Genomic DNA, 11,336 nt, shown 5'->3' with positions numbered 1-11,336 from the left:
AAAGTCTTTCCAGCATTCACCGTGTTCCTGAGATTTTTTTGCTGTATGAATTTCCTCATGTGAAGTGAGAAAGAACTTGACTGAGAAAGTTTTCCCACACTGACTGCATTGATAAGGTTTCTGTCCTGCATGACTTCTCTGATGGACACTGAGGTATGATTTCTCAAAAAAGGCTTTCCCACACTGAGTGCACTGATATGGTTTCTCTCCTGTGTGCCGTCTCTGATGTCTAATGAGCTGTGACTTCTGGTTGAAGATTTGACCACATGGAATGCATCCATATGGTTTCTCTCCAGTATGGCATCGTTGATGGATAACAAGATGGCTTTTTTGGCGGAAAGCTTTTCCACATTCATTGCATCCATGGGGTTTCTCTCCCGTATGAATCAACTGATGTCTACTGAGCATTGCCATACTGCTAAAGGCTTTTTGGCATTCAAGACATACAAAGGGTTTCTCTCCTGTATGCGTTCTCTGATGTACAATGAGCATTGCCTTTCGTATGAAGGCTTTTCCACATTCATTGCATTCATAGGGTTTCTCTCCTGTATGAGTTCTCTGATGGACAATGAGATGTGACTTGTCTATAAAAGCTTTTCCACATTCACTGCATTCATAAGGCTTCTCTCCTGTATGAATTCTCTGATGTGTTATGAGAGATGACTTTTTATTAAAGGCTTTCCTACATTCCTTGCATTCATAAGGTTTCTCTCCTGTATGAGTTCTTTGATGAACAATAAGCTGTGAGTTGTCTATAAAAGCTTTTCCACATTCACTGCATTCATAAGGCTTCTCTCCCGTATGAATTCTCTGATGTGTTATGAAGTGTGACTTTTTGTTAAAAGCTTTCCCACATTCCTTGCATTCATATGGTTTTCTTCCTGTATGATTTCTCTGATGTACAATGAGCTGTGATGTGTGTACAAAAGCTTTTCCACATTCACTGCATTCACAAGGTTTGTCTCCCATATGAATTCTCTGATGCGTTATGAGGTGTGAGTTTTTATTGAAGGCTTTCCCACATTCCTTGCATTCATAAGATTTATCTCCTGTATGAGTTCGCTGGTGAACAACAAGCTGAGATTTACTACAGAAGGCCTTTTCACAGTCTCTACATCCATAGGGTTTATCTCCCGTATGAATTCTTTGATGGATAATCAGGTTTGACTTCTGCATAAAACCTTTCCCACAATCACTACATTCAAAAGGTTTCTCTCCTGTGTGCATTCTGTAATGTAATCTGAGCTTTGTCTTCTCCCTGTAAGCTTTTCCACATTCTTTGCATTCATAGGGTTTCTCTCCTGTATGAGTCCTATGGTGTAGAATGAGATGATACTTTGTTCTGAAAGATTTCTCACACTCAGTACATACATACGGTTTCTCTCCTGTATGAGTTCTCTGGTGCAGAGCGAGATGACATTTTGTACTGAAAGCTTTCTGACATTCACTGCATCTGTACGGCTTTTCTCCTGTATGAGTTCTCTGGTGAATTATGAACTTTGACTTATACCTGAAGGATTTTGGACATTCACTGCATTCATAGGGTTTCCCTTCTATGCGAATTCTGTGACGTCTCTTAAGATTTGTCACCATGCTGAAAGCCTTCCCACATAAATTATGTTCATAGTACTGGGCTCGAATGTGGGAGGTTTCATGTAGAGTATGGAAAAATAATGTCCTATGATTACTTAGCTCGCCACAGTTCATTTCTGTATAGTTTTTACTCTGAAAATTTAAATCTGAATTTTGTTTCAAACTTATTCCTTTTGAGACACATTTATGGGGTCTTTCTATAAATGGAACAAAGTTTCTGCTGTGAGAAAATATTCTTCCCAGTGTACTATTTTCATGATCTCTCTCCACAGGTTCATCCTTCTCAGTATCTTCCCGATACCAATCATAAACTTGCCACATTACTTCTAAAAAAAAGAAATCAATCCTATCATTATCATGAAATGGAGACAGATGGAATCTCAAGTCAAAATCCAAAGAGAATGAAGAAAGTGATACAGCAGGTGCACAATATAAGTCTGAGGTATCCAATAAAAGAAATAGATAAAAGGTAATAAACCGAAGGACATGGGTGCCATCAAACTTTGGAATGAATCTATAAACATTAGAAAGAATAGAAGAGGTATGTGAATATAGATAAGAGGTGGAGGAGGCTGGTTGTGTCTAACAAGCTACAACAGAAGAACAACTAAGCAAGAAAGGAAAGACCAAATGAAAGAGGCAAAGACGTGACCCAGGGTAGACAAAAGGAGGTACATCTTCTCCTAGGTGGCTAGCAAAAGAGAGTAATATACAGAAAGGTGGTAAGAAGTAGGCATCATTCATACTTAAGACCTCTTTTCACTCACTCTAAGTCACCTCTAAAGGTTCAGAAACTATGAGAAGAAAAATTAAAATAATGTAACGGGGGTCCCAACCCACCAACGACCAACCATTACTTTGCTTGTACTAACTCCCATTGTATTGGTTTCACTCACCTCGACTACAGTGACTTGGGAACTCCCTCTCTACCATTCCTTGTTCTTCTCCTTCCTGCAAGTAGACCACTGCTTCTGGCTTGGTAGCTTGATAACCTGTCAAGGAGCAATCACAGAGAACCTAAGCAGTATTAAGGCCTATAAGGAAAAGTTCTGCTTCAGAGAATGTATAGTCTAAATCTCAGCTAAATAGAAACTTTTCATTTGGAAAATGAAAGTAAGTACAATCACTGTCTGATCATAAAGAAAATAAGTTCTATCATCTGTACAAGCCCAAATCCAAAATCATTAAGGATATCAGAGTACCCAGAAATTGTAGCAATGGAAAAAAGACAGGCAATTAATGAGCTTACACTGAGATATTTAGGAAAGCTGTCTTTACCCAATGATATTAGGTTGCTATAATTTTCCAACATCACATCCCGGTAGAGGTTCTTCTGAACAGTGTCTAGTAGCTGCCACTCTTCCCAGGTGAAATCCACAGCCACGTCACTGAACGACAATGATCCCTGTAATAACATAACCCTTTTTAATCTAAGGTTAATATAATGGAATAAAATATAAAAGATCTATAGGACATTATTCTGATTATTTTTACTATGGGAATTTATAAACAAATATTTCTCTGTATCTAGTTTTGATTTATACTTGGTGGGCTAAATTCATTAAAACTATCCTTTCTTTGTCCATTCTTTATTCACTTCTTCACTCATTCATTCACCCAATGTAAAACATCACTAAAACTACCTAAAAACCATCTGCAAGCCACCTTACAAGCATTTAATGTTACCTACTATACATTTTGCAATAAAAAAGAAATAAAGCACAGTCCTGCCTTCAAATAGCTTCTGATCTATTTGGGTTCAAGAAGCTGCAAATAGTTTAGTGAGATAGGAGAAGAGGCTGAAGAGAACAGATGCCCAGGCGGCAGGCAGGAATAGGTCTTGGAGCAAGACTTCACATTTCCTGCAGATTCCTGGTAGCCACTGCAGGGTCTTCCATATACAAAAGAATGTTATGCTCAGAACTGCCTTCTAGAAATTGATCGTGCTATATAGGAAATCACGATACTCATAAAAGCAAACAGAGCTCTTACTATGTGCTATGTATCATTCTAAACATTTTACATACATTAACATAATGATCTGCACAATAACCCTTATGTAAGCCCTATTATCTTCTTTTTATAGACAAGAAGAGATTTTAAATGTTTTCTAGCTGTGCCTTTTATATCTCCCACATTTCCTTGGAGGATGACTGTCCAATGGGTCTATACTCTGGACAAGAAAAACAGCAGAGAAAAACCCATTAAAAACATTTCTCCATATTAAATGTCCAGGAAATATTTACTGATATCAAGGAATTCATGTGCTTCCTCCTTATATACAAAGTAAATCTTGTAACATGTTTTTATTCTTTTGTATTCTTTTATTCTTTTTATCCTTTTGTTTCCAGTATTACCATAGAAATGTTTGCAACTCAGTTCTGGATCCCACTGCTTATGTGGCATTGTTCTAATTATTAGCACCTTGCAGAATCCTATGACATGTAGATCCAGTTCCCCTCCTGATGGGCTACTCTGTCTCCCAGTCTAAGCTTATATGCCTCCCAGCTGCAATGTATTTATATGCGTTGTTCTCTTTGATTGTGCATATTTTTATAACCTTCCACAAATCTACTGGAAAACAGATTGGGAAGTAAACAGCTCACCTGGGACTTGGTCATTTTCAGCAGCTTTCAGGAAATGGCCAGCACTTTTAGTATCTGTCCAGAAATTCTGATAATGGTGTCTCTTCAAGGGTATCCTCAGCAAGGATGAATTTCTAGACTTGAGATCTTTTTTTCCTTTATGGGAGCAGCCTCACTCTAGGAAGCCAGCATCTATGGATTCAAAGAAAGATTTGTTTGGCATGGAAATAATAAAAAAGGCAAGTTCCTATACATGCAAAGAACTGTTTCAGGCATGTTCTTTTCTCACTTAATCCTCACAACAACTCTATAAGGTACAGATGATAATTATTCCATTTTAGAGAAAACCAAGAAGGAAAGGTCAAGCACCTAGCTAAAACTCACACTGCTAGTAACTGATTGAATAAGGACTAAAACACAAACCTTCAGAATCTATAAAAACTCTGATTTCAAGGAGAATTACCAGAATTATCCTTTCATCTTAACCAACTAGAAACAAATAAGAAAAGTATTTAGAACAACTATTTTCAGACAGAGAACTCAGAGAAAAAGGGAAACAAACAAGGTGAGACCTCTGTGTGCTGCAGCTCACTGCCTGGAGAGACTTTCCAGGCCTCAGCACAGGGAGAAGAAACCCAAAAAGAGTCTAGCAGTCTTGCTGAGTTAATGATACAGAATTCAAAGTCTGAAGAAACAAAGGTGGCTAAAATTTGCCAGGCAGTACATCAGAAAAGAGAAAGAAAGAGAGAGAGAAGACTCACTCTATAGATGTGTAAAGGGTTCCTTTGAATCTCTGGCTAAGGACAGATGAACTGTGAGGAAATTACCAAGGCTGCGGAAAGAGCCACTGGAAAGGAGCAGGTGGAACAATTCCTGGAGCTCATATAAGATCAGGAATAGTTAAGTGTTCCCACTAGCCAAGGTGAAAAGATCTAATACACAGGGACTTCAAATAGACTCCTCAGTCTATTTGGGACAAAGTAATCCTAGACAAAAGACCATTCTGGACTCATCTAACAAAGCTTAAAAGAAAGCCTCCAAAGAAACAAACTGTTCCAAAGTAACTTGACTACATCCCAGAGCAAACCTCAAAAGTAGTTAAAGGAATAAAAGAAAATCCTGCAAACAACAATGTAAAATTGACAATATCTGACATCCAGTCAAAAATTACCACACATGCAAAGCAGCAGGAAAATATGACCCACAGCCAGGAGAAATATCAAGCTAGATAAACAAAAATGACAAAAGGGATAGAATTAGCAAACTAGTACATATATATATATATATATATATATATATATATATATATATATATATATATATATAAATTCTACATGTTAGAGAAAAGCATGAGCATGATTAGGAGAATAAGAATAAAATGTTTAATAAATGCTATTGAAACAACAGGATGTTCAGGTTTGCCTCATACCAAAATTAACTCAAAATGGATTATTAGATGTAAGCGTTAAAACTATAAAACTTCTAGAAAAAAGCATAGAAAAATTTTAAGTGACCTTGGATTAGGCAAAGATTTCCTCAATATGGCACAAAAAGCTGATGAAAGAAAAAAATTGATACATTACTTCCTCAATACTAAAAATTTTTGATATTCAAAAGATTCTGTTAAAAAATGAAGAAGAATCAAGCCATAAACTGGGATAAAATATTAACAAAGCATATACTTGACTAAAAAGACTTCTATCCAAAAAATATAAGGAACTTTTCCAACTTAATAAAAGAAGAGACAATCCAATAAAAAAGGAACAAAAGATTTAAACACTTTACCAAAAAAATAAAGTGATGGCAAATAGACACAAGAAAAGTTCCTTTAAGTTGCAAAATGAAGGCAAATTAAAACCAAAATAAAATACTGCTATGCACCTTCTAGAATAGCTATAAATTAAAAAGACTGATAATACTAAGTACTGACAAGGATATGAAGTAAAAAGAACTCTTAAGCATTTCTGGTTAAATTACAAAATGGTACAGCCACTTTGACTTGTATACGAACGTACATGGCAGCTCTATTCATAATATCCAAAACCTACTCACCCAAATCCAAAATATCTATCAACTGGGGAATAGATAAACATTGTGGTATACCTCTACCACTGAATATTACTCAGCAGCAGAAAGAAATGAACTAATGATACACGGAAAATGATGGATGAATCTCAAAACCACTGACCTAAGTAAAAGAAGCCAGACACCAAAGACAACTTACTGAATAATTTAATTTGTATGAAGTATTAGAACATACATATCTATAAAAAGCACTTAAGTGATTGTGAGGGAAGAAAGGATGGGGGATGGTCTCAAATGTAAAGGGGCACAAGTGACCTTTTTGGCTTGATGGAAAGGTTCTATATATTGACTCAAGTGGTGGTTACACAATGGGTTATACCTTTGTGAAACTCATTGAATTGTACATGAAGAATTGGTGACTATTATGGCATATAAATTATATCTCAATTAAGCTAAACTTTAGCCTACGAAAACCAAAAATACAGGCTGTCTGCTTCTTAAGACAAAGCCTGTGTCCTTAAACTCTCCTATGAAGTTCTCAACTGGAATCTCAAATTCACGTCTCTCTTTTCACAAAACCCCAGGTGGATCTCCCATATACTCAAACCAGTGCTGATGGCTAAAGAATTAATTCTGGTTATGAAAAATTAATTTAACACTGAGACTAATGTAGAGATACCAAGGACACTCTAGAAATACATTAACACAGCTTAAATGCTCTCAATATTGAATTGCTAAGAACTCTGAAGTAAAATGAAACTGTCTTAGGCAGTATGAGACCTGAAGAAAACAGATCTGGATTTCAAGGACAATATGAGAAAGAAATTTACAGGCCAATCTCATTCATGAACTTAGCTATAAAGCCCCTAAGTAAACTATTAGGAAACTATCGCCACTGAGATATAGGAAAAATATTGAGACTACTGAATATAGGAAGAACTGTATTATGCACCAGGTGACTTTATTCCAGGAATGTAAGGATAGTTTAATAAGAATCATTTCGTTATCTCAATAGATGAAGAAAAGACATTAATAAAATATCATAGCAACTCACAACTTTAAAAAAATCTTAGTAAACAAGAAATAGATAAGAACTTTGTTAACTTGATAAAGAGTATCTACAAAAAAATCCACATCATTTCTTGAAACTTAGGCACATGACAAAGATAACCACTTTAGCCAAAAATGTACCACAGATCAAACCCTGAGCAGCAAAAAATGGGAAAAATAAATTGAGGCATGAAGATTGGAAAAGAAGAAACAAAACTGTTATCATGCAACTGCTTTAAGATCAATATAAACATTAATTGCAATTTCATATTCAAACAACAATAAAATTTAAAAGAAAAAAAGCCACTGTTTACAATACCAACAAAACCTATAAGGTACCTGGGGGGAAAAATGTACAAGATTACAATTTTATTATAGCAAAAGGATACAAATCAGAACCAGTCAAATGGAGAGACACAACAGGGTGAGGTTTGGGAGGATCCCAAACCAGAAGTTTCCATTGTCCTTTCCCTTTGGAGTCAGAACACATTACTCATCCAGTATATCTATTTGTGACAGTATGCAGGGTATTGCCAACCACAGAAGCTCACCTAGGCTTCAGTGTCTATAGTTTTTATTAGAGTTTCATTAAATAAGCATGATTGATCAAATCATTGGCCATATGACTCAACCACCAGCACCCCTACCCTCCTGGAGATTGGACTGATGTCACCTGGCTCAAAGCCCCAATCCTCGAATCACATGGTTGGTCTTTCTGGCATAAACAGTCCCCATTCTGAGTCATCTCACTAGCATAAACTATCTACACACCCACCAGGAGTCGCCTTGTTAGCACAAACTATCAGGGTACACCATGAATAACACAGACCTACCACTCAGGAGACTCAACAATTGCGAGGCTACCTCCCAGGAACTGGGGACAAAGGCCAGCCAAACTGTTTATTACTCAATAACTGGCAAAAGACTAGCATTCCAAACATGTGCCACTTGGTTGGCTGGGGTATAATTATCTGGGTCTCCTAAAAGGGGTAAGGAAATAACAAACTTCTCAGGTTTAAAATTGGCCAGTGAATATATACAAAGATGATCAACTATGCTAGTAATGAGAAAAGTGCATATGGAGACCTCAATGAGATGCCTTTTAAAACCACAACATAGTCAAAAAGCAAGAATGAAAATACTTAGTGTTGGAAAGCCTATGCATCAATAGACACTCATACATGGCTGGTGACAGAGTGAATAGACACTCATACATGGCTGGTGACAGAGTGAGGTGGTACAAAAGCAATTTGGCTTCTTCCCTCTAGGTAAAAATTCATCTACCTTACAGCACAAAAATTCCATGACTAGGTATACACTCTAGACTAGACAAGTTTGGCACGAATTTAACAATTCATGGATCTGGGTGGTTGGTATACAGGTGATCATTTTGCGCTTCTTTCGACTTTTCCCTATGCTTAAAATCCTTCAGTATAAAAAGCTGGTAAATATAATACCTCAATGCCTAGTACAGCACCCAAATCTCAGTCCACCTGAGACTTCCTTACGTTCCAACCCCAGAAACCTCTCCCACGGGTACTCATATGCTCCCACCCCGCACTTCGCTCTGGCACTCATTCACAGCTCCCCAGACACCTATTTTCATACGGATCATAACATGGCCCCTCGGATGCTCAAACTTGGCCCACAGGAAGCATAAATGACTAACTCCCAATCCCGATCCTCACCGACCACACCCAGAAGGGCCCCTCGGTCAGTCGCTCTCCCAATGCCTCTCTCCACGGCCTGGGGCGCCGTCCGGAGCCGACCTGTCACTGCCAACAGGAATGGTCGGTCTCTCGTTTCTTCCTCAACCCACTCCCCTAACACTGATGCCGGCCCAAGCCGCCCCCAACAACTACGAAGCCTCCTTAAACAAAAACCCCTGACGACCACCCACCACAAACCACATCTCAAGTCAAGAATTCCCACGGAGGGGGATGCTTAACGCCGCTCGCCGAAATCTAACGTAACCTCAAACACGAATCCTGTCACCTTTCGCCCGGAGGAGTCAAGCTTCGCTACGCCACTTCCGCTTCCGCTCACCTGGTTGGTGGGCCCGAGTCCCCGGCTATTACGTAGACTCAGTAGCATATTGGAAGTGAGCGATCTGTGTACGGACACGGATTCTGGTGTCCCGTGGAATTATCACTGGGCAATATGGCCGCGCCAATTTCACTACGGTTTGCTGGGGGCGGCCATTTTGGACCATGCGCCGCCATCTTGGATTGTGCGCCGTACGGAGAGCGAGATGGCCACTCTAGCCGACCGATTCGGCCGACCAGGCCGAAAAGGCGCACATTCAACAGATGCTTTCTCTTCTTTTCGAGACTTCTCATCTCCCGTTCTTCTACCTCCGCAGCGGCTGTCAGCACCATCGCGCATGCTTAGTAGCATTTCAGCCGTCGCGCCTGCAATCTTCCGACCTGTCCCTAGAGCTAAACCAATCACAGGCCAGTCCTGAGCAGAAAATGGCCGCGCCCGCTCTGTCTCGGGGCTCTTTTCAAGCCGCGTGAAAGACGCGGCCATATCGGAAAGGTTTGAAGTTTGGGTCCGTACAGTAAAGAACAGGCTTCCGGGACAGAGAATTGGGGAGCGTTCACCATAAGGACGCCAGTAATACGTTGGAGAAAATGGGGATTAGGAGCTTAGAACTGGATCTGGAGGAGCAGAGGTGATACGAGGCGAGCGCCGTGGATGTGCGCTTCGTGATGAGAGACCGTGAGCGGTTAAGGACCGCGGCAGAAATGGTTGTGGAGGAGACACTGGCAACCACAGTCCACGCCAAAAGAATATTATTTGTATCTCGTGTTATAAGATAAACCCGAGATACATTAAAGAAGGATCTTGTGTATCTTGAATAGTCACAACCCACCCAGTCATTTGTTTTTGTGAATACTGGGATACAGGGGTCAACTTACTTTCTTCCTCCGTATAGATAATTATCCCAGCAGCATTATTTAAAATCGATCTCTTCCCCACTGCTTGGTAGTGTCATCTTTATCATAAATAAAGTGTCCATATCTGTATGGCTCTGATTTAGGACGTTGTTCCGTTCCATTGGTCTGTTATTTATCTCTGGGCCAATACTACTCTGTTTTAACTATGGGAGCTTTCTAAGTCATAAAATCTGACAAAGCAAAGCCTCCTACCATATTTTTTTCTACAAGAGTATCTTTGTTCTTCTGGCCCTTTATATTTTCAAATAAAATTTTAACTCACGTTGTCAACTTCCACCAAAAAATAGTGGCTGGGATTTGTAATGGGACTGCATTGAATCTATAAATCGTTTGAGTGAGGACATCTTTACAATATATAGTCTTAAAATCCATAACATACACCATGTATCACTCCATTTATTTAGTTCTTCTTTAATGTCTCTGAAAAAGTTTATGATTATAAGTCTTATAGAAGTCTTGTACATTTTTATTAGATTCATTTCATGACCTGACATTTTTAATGCTCTTGTAAATGGTATTTTATGGTTTCATTGTTTAACTCTTTGTTGATGGTATATAGAAATACAGTTGACATATATTGATATTATACCAAGCAAACTTGATAACCTGTTTTTATTAATTCTAATAGTTTTTGTGTAGATTACTGTATTGTAAATTTTTAAAACTTCATATTTTCCCGATGCCTCAACATCCCCACAAACAGGCTCTGAGTACACCCACCAGGCAACCAGGTGCACCAGTGTAGTAAGGTTGACACCCTGCCACAAGTTCCACTTCCTACCCTCCCATATTTGTGACCTAGTGTCATTCAAACCACCAATGAAATCTCTTTGAGTCTTTTCTTGTGTACTCCACCCTGACTCCTCAATAAGGGCACTTGCTCCTGGGTCCTTACTCTCACCCCACCTACTTGGTTGAGTCTGATCCCTTGGCAGTCTCTCCTATTTGACGTCCTCTGGCATGCTGAGAGGTCTCTCAAGTACTTGTGAGTATAATAAACTTTTTTTTTCCTTCACCTCTCCTGTGTCCCTTCTTGTGGCCACACCTGGCTGACCATCACCTAAAAGAACACAAAACAATTATTCTATATATTTACATAAAAAGTCATATCATCCTTAAATAG

The 11,336-nt window shown here is 38.8% G+C and overlaps 1 protein-coding gene across 1 annotated transcript; it reads right to left on the bottom strand.

The window, feature by feature from the left end:
* Positions 1 to 226: 226 nt before the first annotated feature.
* On the bottom strand, positions 227 to 9,240 carry LOC101391107 (uncharacterized). Its single transcript, XM_087421214.1, is given in 6 exon segments — positions 227 to 539; positions 541 to 1,919; positions 2,490 to 2,585; positions 2,872 to 2,998; positions 4,200 to 4,370; positions 8,942 to 9,240. Coding segments are annotated over 5 exon segments (1,770 nt in total). The 5' UTR covers positions 4,215 to 4,370; positions 8,942 to 9,240; the 3' UTR covers positions 227 to 386.
* Between the last annotated feature and the right edge of the window lie 2,096 nt (positions 9,241 to 11,336).

Source organism: Ceratotherium simum, chromosome 33 (genome assembly GCF_057802395.1).
Source record: "Ceratotherium simum simum isolate JZ-2026a chromosome 33, ASM5780239v1, whole genome shotgun sequence".
NCBI classification, from domain to species: Eukaryota; Metazoa; Chordata; class Mammalia; order Perissodactyla; family Rhinocerotidae; genus Ceratotherium; species Ceratotherium simum.
Note: the sequence above shows the minus strand (reverse complement) of the source record. Positions and strands in the feature narration are given on the sequence as shown.